At 54.1% G+C, this 13592-nt stretch overlaps 3 protein-coding genes across 3 annotated transcripts; 1 reads left to right on the forward strand and 2 right to left on the reverse strand.

The window, feature by feature from the left end:
• Nucleotides 1-980: 980 nt before the first annotated feature.
• Nucleotides 981-3599, forward strand: SPSK_07044 (uncharacterized protein; the record flags this gene model as incomplete). Its single annotated transcript, XM_016733714.1, has 1 exon — nucleotides 981-3599. One exon carries the CDS (start codon nucleotides 981-983, stop codon nucleotides 3597-3599), a length of 2619 nt encoding a protein of 872 aa, XP_016590659.1.
• Nucleotides 3600-4204: 605 nt separating this feature from the next.
• Nucleotides 4205-5678, reverse strand: SPSK_07484 (mannan endo-1,6-alpha-mannosidase; the record flags this gene model as incomplete). Its single annotated transcript, XM_016734146.1, has 3 exons — nucleotides 4205-4819; nucleotides 4890-5602; nucleotides 5627-5678. The coding sequence occupies 3 exons, from the start codon at nucleotides 5676-5678 to the stop codon at nucleotides 4205-4207; spliced, it is 1380 nt and encodes a 459-aa protein (XP_016590660.1).
• Nucleotides 5679-8742: 3064 nt separating this feature from the next.
• SPSK_07692 (high-affinity iron transporter) lies at nucleotides 8743-9849 on the reverse strand (the record flags this gene model as incomplete). The annotated part of the gene is made up of 1 exon (XM_016734349.1): nucleotides 8743-9849. One exon carries the CDS (start codon nucleotides 9847-9849, stop codon nucleotides 8743-8745), a length of 1107 nt encoding a protein of 368 aa, XP_016590661.1.
• Nucleotides 9850-13592: the final 3743 nt, after the last annotated feature.

The raw sequence follows: 13592 nt of genomic DNA on the forward strand, positions 1-13592 counted from the left end.
CTCTCTCTCTCTCGTGCCATTTGTTCTTTTCCGATGCCAACGTCACTTCTCATTTATATACCATGGCTGCTGTGCCCGAAAGATCTGTACAATAAGGAACGTGTGCCTCCTTACGACGACCAACATCTTCGCGGCTAAATTGAGGACAGAGTGGCAGACGATTTAAAAACGGACCAACATCAAAGGTCAAACGCAACAAATCTCGCATGTTTGCCCATCTGCCCCTTCTTCGCTCCAATTTACCCATTCTTGTGCAGATCATTCATTATCTTCATTTGAAGGTCCATGCGTGCAACAATGAGCTCATGGCAAGAAACCAAAAGGACGCCGACAAGATCAGCATGGATTGCATCGCCAGCCGATCGTATTTGACTGGCAGGCGCCCACACGACATCTGGGGATAATAACGAGAGCGGCAATATAAAACAGCCGAAGTAGACGGTGCATGTGTGTGAGTGGCAAGCGGAATAGACTGGAATGGAACTGGAATGGGCAAGTGAGAGGACGTCCATTAATATGGCTGCAGCATACAGCCTCCGCTTCCTTCTGCCGCGTCTTACCCGCGTAAAGTGGTTTTATATCGATTTTGACTGTCTTGCAGTTGGCGACCGGCCGGTCTTTTCTTTTCTCGTTATTTCTGTCGTCCCCTTTCCCTCCTCTCAATTTATTTCTCATAATGGAGATCCCGCTTGTCCATTCCGGACAGAAGCGAGAGAGGAGGAGGGGGCACCAAATGAACCATGGGGAGTTCCTGCTCTTCGCTTCGGGCCTGCCCTGGCAAGTCAGGATAGTCTTTCTTCGCCTCTTTCTCTGAGTGCCATCATCTGTTTGCATCGATGTCGTCTCCATCACACACGCCGACAAACACATTCCATTTCTCGGCTGCCAAACGCCCTCAAACCACAATGTGAAACCGCTGCGTGTCCCGTGATGCTCATACTTGCTGGCCACCTCTCGTATATTCGCAGCCGCGCGTGACAATGTCCATCGCGAGCACAGCAGCGTCTGCCGCGGCCTCGACGCTCGCCACGTTGGCGACGACGCTGACGACCGACCTGACCACCGCCGCATCGACAGCGACGGCAGACACATCGCCAACTCCGTCAGCCACCACCATCCCCGCCGGCCACGGCGACGGCCACCACGGCACACATGGCGACCGGCATTCAAACGACAGCCGACGCAGCGTCGTCATCGGCGTCGTCTCGTTCCTCCTGCCCTTCACCACCGCCGTCGTCTTTTTGCGCATCTACACGCGCCGCTACCTCAGCCGCCGTGCCGATGCCGTCGGCGCCGACGACTGGACCATGCTCGCGGCCCTCGTGCTCGCAGTCGTCGACGGCATCACCATGCTGCTCATGACCACCCAGGGCTTCGGCCGCCACATGTGGACGCTGACGGCCGACCAGATCACCACCTACAACATGTACTTTTACCTGTCCATTGTCTTCTACTATGCCTGCCTCGGCACCGTCAAGACCGCCATCTTGCTGCAGTACCTGCGCGTCTTTGCCGTCAAGATGCGCAAGATCACCCTCGTCGTGCTCGTGCTCATCGGCCTCTGGAGCACCGCCCTCTTCCTCGCCGGCGTCTTTGCCTGCCAGCCCATCCACGCCTTCTGGGACAAGTCCGTCCCCAACCACCACTGCATCTCCGACCTGCCCCAGTGGTACATCAACGCCGCCGGCAACATTGCCACGGACATTTTGATCTTCGCCCTGCCCATCCCCGTCCTGTGGCGCCTCAACCTGCCGCAGTCGCAGCGGCTGTCGCTGATTGCCGTCTTTGGCCTGGGCTTCTTCACCTGCGCCATCTCCGTCATCCGCATCTCCTTTTTGAACCTGAACGGCGACGACACCTACACCAACGTGGCCGCCGCGTGCTGGTCCATCAGCGAGCTGTGCTGCGCCATTGTATGCTCGTCGCTGCCGACCCTGCGGCCCATATTGTTCCATCTGTTGCCCAAGCCGCTGCGTCATCATTATGGCAGTAACAACAACAACTACTACCACAACCACAATCACAACCACAACCAAACCACCCACGGAAACAACCCCAACATGTACCGCACCTCGACCCGCCACCGCCAGTCCGCGTACCTCAACGCCTACGCCAACAGCTTGGGTGGCTTCACCGACCTGGGCCACGATCTCGACCACACCTTTGGCCGCGACGGGTACCGCCTCAAATCCGTGTCCACGCGGGACGACGACGCCACGCCGGCCAACATTGACACCGACGCCGACACCAACGCCGATGGTATGGTCCGTCGCACCAGCCGCACAATGATCATCCCGCCCCGGCCGCACCGGCCCGTCTCCTCCTACTACTTCAACCTGTTCAACCACCAGCACCCCTCCGCAGCCCAACAAGCAACGATGCAAGCTGTCCCAGCAGCCGAGTCGCCCGCAGCCACCACCTCGGACAAGATTGGCTTGAGTTTTACAAGAACCACGAGCCATCTTCGAAGCACCTCCTCGCTGGGTGACAGCAGTAACAGTGACAGCGACAGCGGCTTCCATGGCCCTGGCGGACACGGCCGGGGCCGCAGCGTGAACCGAGACCGAGACCGCAACCGCAACCGAAACACCCTCCGCATGGCCCGCAACCGCCGACCACGGACCGCCAGCAGCGGCAGCGACATGGAGAGCGACAGCGACCTCGACCGGTACATGCAGTGGGCCGGCCGCGACTACTACCAGTCACAGCACTACCGCTACCGCCATGACAACAGTGACGCCAACGACAACGACAGCGGCAACCGAGTTGGCGGCGACCTAGAAAAGAAGGCCGCTGCTTCGCCGCCGCCCGCAGCGGCCACGATGACGACGACGGCGTCGCCCAGCAGCCTCGTCACGCAACAGTCATCGTTGATGACGACGCCCTCGCACCGCGGTGCCAACACCCGCAACAACAGCAGTAGCCGCGCCGAGATGCTAGGCCAGGCCGCACAGGCGCTCCGCCGCAACGGGACCAAGCCGACCGTGGATGCGCACCGACGCACCAAATCCGGCGCCACCTTCTTCTTGTCCGACGACGAGGACGGCGATGACGACCACAATGCGAGCCACGGCAGCAACGGTGGTGGCAGCAACAGAAGCAGGGCGGAGAGCAAGAAGGGGCCGTCGGCACCGTCCTCCGCGGCCCCCACGCGCGCCCAGTCGCCAGCGGCATCGCTGCCGCCCCCCTCGCCGCCCCGCTCCTACAGCTACAGCCACCTGCGCCGCATGGCCGCTGCGGTCGCCGACGGTGTCAGCACAGCCGCCAACGCGGGCATTGGCGTCGCCGGCACGGCTGGGAGCATCGGAGCCGGCCGCGAGAAGAGCCGAAGCAGCAGTGCCGGCGGTCCGCGAAACGACAAATCGCCGTCCGCCGCGCTGGCCGCACCCGCCATTGCACCCCCCATGCCGTCCCTCAACCCAGCCGACCCGCTGGCCATTGACCGGGACGCCTACCTGGGTCTGCGCCAGGGGACAGTCACCTCCATCGAGGCGAATCGGCCGTCGACGGCGGAGGCCGAAGCCCTCGGGTTGACATTGCTGACAGGCCCCGGCATCCAGATACGCCGCGAGGTCGCCCAGGATGTGGAGCCCGCCTGAATCGACGAGATTGTTTTGGTACCTGTAAAATAGTGCTTTCGTAAGCTCTTGTATTCTTGTGTGTGTCCGTATTCTGTATGTATGTTCAAAGTTCATCCAAATGAGTAAATATGTTGTGACAGACTCATAGTGAAGGAAATAAATATTGAGAAATAGTTAAATAACATTAGCACGACGGTTGTAGGAGGTAGTTCTGCCTCGGAAGAAGATCGAGACAAAAATATGACCAAAAGGAAAAGCTAAAGACAAACTATAAAATTATCAAAAAAGAAAAATAGTGAATGTGCTTTATCCCAAACGCCGACTGCTTTCGACGCCACTCGGGCCTCGAAAAGGGACCAGCAGTTTCAAAATCAACGAAATAGAAATAGGAAGGGTGTATGCAAATGCATACGGAAGAAACACGCAAAAGGGGGAACTGTCTCCGAGTGTCCAACCTCAAGCGACGTATTCTCCGTCTAAGGGAACTAGTCATGTGTATGGTGCCAGTCGGCCGTGATCCAATAGCAAGCAAAAGAAAAAACCAAAGGAAAAATGGTTAAAATGAGAAGAAAATGGTATGCACAAAATAAAAATGGGCACTCAGATTGTAGGTCCGACGACGCTTACAACATGCCCTTTCCCTTGCCAAACAGGCCAAGGCGGAAGCCCTCGCCCTCGCCAGTGCTCATCCACACCAGCATGGATACAATGCCGCTGATGATGAGAATGGTGAGGATCGACGCACCGGCACGGTCGCCCGCCGTGATGGGGCCGTACGTGGTTACGGAGACCGTTGAGCCAACGCCGGCCGCCGCGTTACCCACACTCGTACCGCCCGTCAAATTAGTCAAGGCGGCCTTTACGGGTTCGAGGGTGATCATGACGCTCATCAGGGCGCCGAGGGCGTTCATTTCCTGACCAGCACCAGTAAGGCCGTCGTACGAGCCTGTCGTCCAGCGGAATCCGCAGGTGCCGTCGGGGTTGCAGTTCTTCATGGCGGCCTGGGTAGACGTCTTGAGGACTGGAAGAATAGTGGGCGAGAGGAAAGGTGCCATCTGCGTGACCTGGGCAAGCCAACGGTGCAGGTAGCACTTGTACGAAAGCATATCGGGCGTGCACTGGATCGAGGCCGGCAGTTCACAGGCGAGTTCAACGGCAATACCGTTGGGGAAGAACACATCGAGGGTCCGGTTCGTCAAACTTGTCAGACGCTGCCCCCAGAGAGCGGATCCGTTGGTCTGTAATGCAGGTTAGAAGGAAGAAATTTTTTAAAAAAAAATGAATAGGACTAAAATGTGGGAAACTCACGTAGTTGTACATGAAGCCAGCGCCCTGGATGAACGCTGCAGCAGTATACGAGAACTGCGCCTTGTTGATGTCAGTGCAGTTGTGCTCGACGTGGGCACCGTCGTAGATGTTGAACGAGGAGTCAATGTAGCCAACGTCGGCCGTCCAGTTGTAAGCAGTCTCCGCCCAGGTCGCATACGAATCGTTGCCAGTGTACCGGGCCAGACGGGCGCCGAGATTAAAGAAAATACCGTTCGCAATACTGTTCTTGTAGTCGTAGCCGTTGTTGGAGAGGGGGATCTGCCACCGCAGACCACCATTGCAGTACTGTGTGTCCCAGCGGGCAGCCTGGGTGTTGAAGACGGCCTGGGCCAGAGCAAGCCACTGGGGGTCCTTCTCCGGCGGGTTCTGGAAGTTGGACTCGGCCGCCAGCATAGCGGTCATACCCCAGAAGCCTTGATCGTCATTGCCCAGGGACGCCGTCCAATTGGCCGGCTCGTAACTGTTAGCCGGCGGGCCGGCCTGGTACACCATGGCGTACTCAGCGGTCGGGTTGTAGGAGGTGTCGCCGGTGTAGAGCCAGTAATCTACCATCGTACCCCACATTGCGCCGCCCTCCCACCAGTAGTAGTCACCGTTTGGCGGAGGGCCGGGGAGAATACCGGGTGTCATGCCTGGGGGAATGGTCAGCCATTTGTTGTCCTTGTTGGGGGGGAGCGGGGGGGCGGCAAGGACTAAAATATGAAAATAAATCATACCTGACAGATTGCCCTTGTAATAGGACAAGAGGTTGTGAGCAATTGTTGCCATCGCATTCTTCACCGATGCTGTGGTTGCAAGTCATGGTTAGCCGTCATCACAATCACGATGCGATCGAATACGATGCCAAGCTCCCCCAATCACACACTGCCAAATCCATGCCAGCGCGCCAAGACCAACCCCACGAGCATTGGCATGTGGAACCCTTGTGCCAATATTCAGTGCGCAAAAACTATGACGCGTTCACTTATGCAGCAGAGAGCCTGCGCATCGTGGGTGGTCCAAAAGGTCGTTCACGATGGATGATGTGGCAGGCGTAGTAAAGAGGACGAAAGGTGGGCAAAAGGAGGAAAATGTACGCACCGGACGAAGTCAGGTCGACATCGATCTGGGCGCTGGCCGTGGAGGCGCAAGCCACCGCGACGAGGAGGGTTTTCAGCAGCGACGGAGCCATCGTCAAAAACGCTGGCGTAAGTGATCCTTGGTGTATTCTTCGTGCTTCGTTCTTCGTTCTTCAACGATTCCTTGCCGTCGAAATCTAGATCGTGATCGGTGTTGTTTCCACTGCCGCGCTTGGCACCGCCAGAGGGCCGGCTGTGTCGGTTGGGGCAAGACAAGACGAAGCGAGGGCCAGGCCGTCTTGAGCAACAGATCGCGTCTCTTGGTATGTTTCTTGGACGATGCTTGGTCGTTCTTGGACTCTTGGGAGTTTCTTGGAGGTTTTGTCTTGGCGCTGACTACCTCTTGGCTTCGTCTATTGGAGCAAGGAAATCTCGGCTGGAATTGGGGGGGAAAATGTCGAAAACGAAAAGGACGACGAAGTTGGATCAAACGAGCGAAAAGTTGCAGGAGGAAATCGTGCGCAGCGAGAGTTGAGGTTGCAAAAGAGAAAGATAAAACGAGAGAATAGGGGGACCGCGACGAAATAACTGGAGAGCAAGAAGACAGACAAAAAAAAGGCCTTTGTTGAACGCGAGAGAATGGGGGAAGTGACGAACGGCGGGTGCTTCGGTGCTACAGGGCGAAGGGGGGCAGACACGACAGCGAGTGGAGGGCGTCAAAGACAGAGCAGGGGGGCATCACAAATTGCCTTGTTTCCAGAACAGAAAGAGCCAACAGATGGCAACGAACTGCCAAAGGCAGGCACGCACCACTGCAAAAGCGACAACGGGGGAGCAGATATGGCGGCAGGGAAGGAACGACGGAAGCGTTCACTCCATAAACTGGGCCATCCACATCACCCATTCCAGCGGAGCACAAGCCCAAAAAGCAGGGAATTGCGCAAATTGATCTGGGCGTTACGGGGCTTGGGCCAGACCATCTGCTGCCTGTGTATGCTCAGTGGCGGCACTGGAAGAGCGAAAATGAGAGAAAAGGGAGGACATACGTACCTCACTACAGGGATCGATGTCGTAGATTATGCCTCTTTTGGACTAGCCTTGTGAGATTTTCACCACTGTTTTGCTGCTTTGGCAGGTCGTTACAGGGGAAACGACGCGGTCTTGGAAAGGGGAAGGCGCAACCCCCTATTTTTGGACACAACTTGTAGCGCCTAACAGCCAACGCGGGAAATGGCAGCTGTCACTGTTAGACTGCTACTTTGTTTCTCCTGGCGCTATTCACAAGCTGCCGGAGTTCTCTAGTATGTCGTACCTTACTAGGCGTGGTAAATGTGTTACAGGCGATAGAAGTGAAAACATCTCAGCGTCAGCGTGCTACAACATGGACTCCGGGTACTGGGAGCCAACAAAATTGGACTATTGAGGCGCAGCAGAGGCTATTTTACCAGACGCGACGGAAGTCGGACAGCAAAATGAATACGAGGAACCACAGCATAAGGTTTTCGTAATTTTTGGCAAGGACGCAGAAGATTTGACATGGAAGGAACAAAGGGCGGCGCGGCGAAAAGTCAGCAAGAGAAGCGAAGGAGGCAAAAGCCAGCCAACCCGAGTTGAAAACCAGAAATGGAAGGAGCAAACAAAACAACGACCGAGGGAAGCAATATCGTCATTGAGGGGATCGTATCAAGCGAGCATCCCACCGCATCGTCCCGCATTGCATCTAAAGTGATGTGCCGTGTGCCAAGAAACAGGACGCTGGGCATGATCAAACGGGAAGGCGGAAAGTCCAGATTGGTGATGAGGGCCATCCTACGCGATGACAGATTTGGTAAAGGTAGTCACGTACACTATCACGTGGATTGTCACAAGACTCAACCAACTAGTAAGATGGGCATTGCGATATGCATCAGAACGATATCTCAACCTGAGGGTGTTGTTTATTTTCCGCCTCAAAAGAAAGCATCGCAAGCCAACTAGTTCGTTTCTATTCGTCACGTAACATTGTTCTCTCATGAAGTTGGTCGTAAAGTAATTGATCAACTAGATCCAGCGTAAGTATTGCAAAGAAAAAGCTTGAGAAATGTTACCCGACATTTGGGTACTTCCACTCCAGAATATGGCTAATGTTGCGAAAGAAACAGTTTACTTACCAAAGCCCGCAGGGACAGGTATGGTAAGTAAGCCTCCCTGAGCCTCCTGTATCTGTTGCATCTACAAACAGCAAAGACCAATGTCCTGCTGTCAATTGTCTCCTTTTGCCGACAAAGGACCTGTGTGTTCATAACGGGTGTTTCATTTATACTACCCAGGCAAGTTCAGCTAGAGAGAGCCACTCGCGTATCCGATCGAGTGTTTACATCGGACCTAAAGCAAATTAAAAAGAACATAACACAGTGGTATTAACTTTTCCCCCTCCGCTCCCACCGGCTTTGTCACGTAACGATGAAAAGATGATACAAAAAATATCGAAAAACCAACCAAGTTCTCCGGAGACAGTGTTTAACCTGTCGAGATGATAGGTTGTGAGAGAGTGAGAGGATATAGAGATGACAGAGAAAGAGTGTTTTGAGCATAAAATATGTGCAATCCCGCGAGGGTTCTGATAATTTGTCCCGATCCACACTTTCCTCTCCGTGACGATATAGAAACGGCTGTGTGGCAATGGCGAAAAGCATTGGGAGAGACGGCAGCACGGGGGTTTGCATCCATCAAGGCCATATCCTGGTCAGCAGACCAAAGATCTTCCGTCCCCATGAATAGTAGAACCGGCCCGCTTAGTTCTGACCAACCATGTGCTCGGCCTGGACACGGTTGACGACATCGTCGGCGTCCACCTCGTGGGCAGCAATCCGCTTTCGCGCCCAGCTTTTGAAGCCCGGAACACGGCTGAAAAAGTTGAGCGTGGGGCGGGCAAACGGCAGCCAGCCAGTGCGCTCCTCGTACAGCAAAAAGACAATCGACACGATGATGAACAGCCAGTAGAGGTTGTACGAGATGATGGTGCCGTAGGTGCCCGTGTTCTGCCAGCCCAGCAGCGCGTTGAACACGTCCCAGCCGTTGCTGATTTCGGGGTTGCCGTAGTTGACATGCCAGACGGTGGCGGAAATATCGTACGAGCCCGGCCCGCTGCCGGCCTCGGCGACATCGCCACCGACGCGCTGGGCAAAAACATAGTACTGCAAGAACCAGATGGAGCGCGAGAACATGCCGGCCGCAATCAGGTACAGGACGCTGGTCGAGAAGATCAAAAAGGCCTGGATGGTCATGTGGTTGCCGCCACGGTAGAGCAAGAGGCCGATGATGAGAGCAGCGATTATGCCCGTGATGACGGGGATGGGGAAGGCGGTGGCGGGCAGACTCAGCGAGACACCACCCACGAACACGACGGCCTCAACACCCTCACGCAGGGTCGTGATGAAGGGCAGGATGAACATGACGTTGCGGCGGCCCCACTCGCGAATCCACATAAAGGTGCCGTCCTTGATGGAGTGGTGCGTGACGAGCGACTGGGCGATCTTGACCTGCCACTTCTCGCGCATCTTGTTGATGCGGAGCAGGGCCAGGCCCATGGCGGTGATGATGATGGTCGCAATCAGGTAGAAGATGCCCTCCCACAGCTCCTCCGTTCCAGTCCAGATGTTGCGGCCGAGGCCGTAGAAGACGCCGATGAAGGCGCCACCGATGATGAAGCAGATGAGCACACCAGTGCCTGCACCGAGCCAGACCTGCCGCCGCATTTTCTTGTATATGGCAGGGTCCTGGTCAGGGCCACCGAGGGCCTGTTTCAGGAACGAGAAGAGGACCGAGAGGATAATGCCTGCCTCGAGACATTCGCGGAAGACGATGAAGAACACCTGGACGGCGAAAACATTTTTGCCCATGGTGATGGTGATGTGGGTGAAGGAGGAGACTGCTCGTGGCAATCCTCCTTCAAATGGTACGGGCGTTGTTGATCTGTTGAAATGGAGGTTTGGGCAAAGTTTGCCAATGGCTTCTAGTGATGCAAACGAGATAAGTAAAGAGTGCTTCCTGAATAGGAAAGGGAATAAGGAACGAGAAACCAAATAAAGAGACGAGGATATGAGAAAGGTGAAGACAGAGGAGAAGAAGAAAAGCAGGGTCAAGAGAACCGAAGGACCAGGAGAGTAAATACGATATGGAAAGAAAAAAAATGACGAGATGCAAGCGGAGATGAGGGATAGACGAATGAAGGAGGTAAGAAAACTGGTCGAAGACGCCCGGGGTTGGAGCGTGTAGGCACAGACAAGAGGAAACCAGCCGTGTTCCGAAGACAGGAAACGCAGAGGAGGCAAGAGTAGGGTCCAGCTGGGGAGGGGGTGCATGTAGAGATGGAAGATCCCAGGAAAGAAAAGATAAACTCTTTAATAGGCAAGGGGCGACACGAGGCGCGGAGGTTATGGAAAGGAGGGTCTGAGCTGGGCGAGTGGGAGATGTTGGCAAGCAACGGTCTGGATCCGTCCTTGATCTCTCTTGTTTGGGGTATTTTTTCTTGTCCTTCGTTTCTTGTGCATTGGCTAAGGCAGCACGGACCAGACCACTGGCTCCGTCTTCGGGGAGAAGATGTGGACAGGAGGAGCGTGGGCACTTGCTTGATATTCAACCAAAGACGGTGATGATGCAGGGAACGAAGATGCAGGGAACGTAAGAGAGGAACGTGATAGCTGACTTACATAAAGGCAACGCGGCAACTGCTGGAGTGCTTCGAACTGCGAACGCCTGACGATGAAGTGACGAGAGTGGTCACATTTGCAGAAAGAAAGGCGGACAGAAATAAAATATACACGCGCGCGAAGCGTCGAGAAAAGACGACGCGAGCGACACTCCTGGGAAAAGGAAATGCGAACAAATCGTGGCCGAGGTTAGAGAAGCAAGAGGTAAAGCAAAAAAGGCCTGAAAGGTCAAAATAGTTGGGCGAGGCTTAGGGTAATCAGATTGTGCGTGTGGGTAGGAAAGACATGACCACCGAACAGAGCTCATCCCCACTGGAAAACGAATGATGAAAAGGCTGATTGACTGGGGGTTCTGGAAAATTTGTCGGATGCTGATCGGAGCATTTTATCGATTTTATCGATTATCTGATTGTAATTTATCTGATTGACCTGTTTCGTTTCATTGTCGTTTACCGACCTTCTCCTAGACTATTGGTGTTTGCTGCAGCTTAAATTTTATCCATTTTAGCTTCAAAAGCGGGGACAAGCCCTCCGTATGGGGGCATTTTCTTTTGAGCAAATACCGAGCTTTACCTGGGGCACAGGAGAAACAGGGCAATCGTACGAGGAGCGGCTACTGTGTCGTCGGCCCTTGAGCTCGGTTCCTGGGCGTCCGCGTGGCTGGCGTGATTGTACGCCCACGGTATTTATTCGCATGCACCATCCATCACACCCTCAGGGAAAACACGAAAGATAATCTGGTGGCAATACGAGGCGGGTTGGGCAAAGGCATAGCTGAGGGAGCGATCACATAAAACTGAAAATCGAACGACCAGTGGGCAGTTGCATTGTCTGGCTTCAGAAAAAAGGGAGGATACGTGGGGATGGAAAGGCCATTCTTGCGTGGCTGTCTGCATCTTTCGTATGGTTTGCTCGCCGCGTCTCTCGTCTCTCGTACTTTTCCATTGTTTTTGATCCTGTCTTTTTCTCGTTTCGTGACTGCTAACACGCAAGGGCGAGTGTACGCTTTCCATCTACATTTGCGATGGCAGGGCACTGCATAATGGAACTGTGCACCGTGGCGTTGGACGACTGAATCGTCCGGGTCTCGGCATGGAAAGCGCAAGGGCCTCGCCTGATATGGCTTGTGGTTTCTGCCCTCCCCACTCCGACGGACACATTGGTTGTCGTAAGTATGTTGTACGGACGTGGGCGTTCTGCAATTACGGAGACCGAAGCAGAGATAATCTGCTGGAGTGGGGGACCTCGAGAAAACGTCCGCGGAGTGGAGAGATTATCTGCATCTGATTGTCAAGACTCGATCCACTCTATTTTCTAGTGCGTCTTTTTTGGTCCTCGCGCTCTCTTTCTATCTACGTTTGGGCCACCATCAGTTTTCCCTTGTGACCCCTCGTCTTGCGGCTCATATTATGCCGGGGACAGAAAGCCACGAAAACATTAAAGCGAATACGACCGCGCCAAACAATAACGAGCCTAGTTAGACACCAAAATAAACACGTTGACTGCGTTGTAAATTTGCACGTCCAACAAACAAACCTCTTCAGTATTGTATTTTGTTGTTTCTTGTGCTCGCTACGTTTCGTTTATTCCGTATATACCATGCTTTTGTTCTCGAGTTCGTTGTTTCTTTCTCCCCAGACAGTCGCTGACCAACCCTGCCAAGCAGTATCATCCCCAGGAACATAAAAAGCTTGGGAGTGGGACAAGCTCCAGAATCCTAGTGCCTGAAAATAAAGAAATCCGCCAGACCGGCCTCGAATTGCACCCAGTCTTTATTTGCAGGCAAGTTCGCGAGCGGCTACAACGCTGAGGACGAGTTGTGGAATAGCCCAGAGCTTCTTTTGGACAAGCCCACGGCGTACAATGGCTTGTTTCGCCAAGCCCTTCCCTTGATTTCCGTTCTAATAGCACCACAGCACGTTGAAAAAGCCGGTTAGGGCGGGAAAAAAAAAATACAAAAAAGGCACTGCGCCGTAATAGCGTGATGATTCCCCTGGTCATGTGTTAAAGTCGTATGGGACGAAGGGACCAGGCTCCGTAGGTTGTTGCTCATTTGGCTTGGCAGGTAGTTTTGCCTTGGTAAAATATGGTGGTCGTAAAGGCCTGGAAGTAGATCAATTAACAAACTTTATTGTATTTTAGAGCACTTGGGGGTTTCCTTGTTGTTCCACTCCCTGGCCTGAGGACACTGCGGCCAAGAAAATCCAACCCAAAGGCCCGTGAGCAAAGCTACAAGGAAAACGAGGTCGGTGGAAATACCGCAGTGCGGAATATGAAAGTGGGCACAGCCGCCCCATGAATGAAACAGACCCTCGAGCTTAGCACCAAAAAAGAAGAAGGTTCTGACGACGGTCAAAATCCCTCTTGTATTTTCCATTTGGTTGACCCGACCCGTTCAAATGTTCGTAGGGCCTTCTCGACGGACCAAATGTGCCCCTTCGTGTGCGATCTCGGACTCGGGCAGACCCTCCTACCTGTACGGAGTAACATACACCGGTTGGTGGCACCCTCCTTTCCATCATTCGACGGGTGACGTGTATGTTGCCCAGATGGTTTTGCCTCAGCGCCGGGCTTGTTGAGAGGCTGGCTGTCTAAAGTACATGTGGACATAGCCCTTATGCACGGGCAGGTATTCACAGGCACTGAAGCTATCTCAACATGCAAGGTCTTTCGCAATATGGTGGCTTTTCTCACTAGGCTTGAAAAGGTTTTCTAGTTTGTCACAGCTACCCTCGTCCTAACGGCAGTGGATATCCAGAGTTTGCCATTTTCTGTGCATTTCTGTTGCATTTCGTGCGGGTTGGGGCTCTCGCCAAAATTTATCTAATCATCCGATAAAAAATCGTAAAAAATCGTTACGAGACGTAGCCGCTGAATCCAATGATGACGGTCGTGATATGGACAGGGACCAGCTACAACTAGCTAGCCAAGCG

Source organism: Sporothrix schenckii (genome assembly GCF_000961545.1).
Source record: "Sporothrix schenckii 1099-18 chromosome Unknown Cont41, whole genome shotgun sequence".
Classification (NCBI taxonomy): domain Eukaryota; kingdom Fungi; phylum Ascomycota; class Sordariomycetes; order Ophiostomatales; family Ophiostomataceae; genus Sporothrix; species Sporothrix schenckii.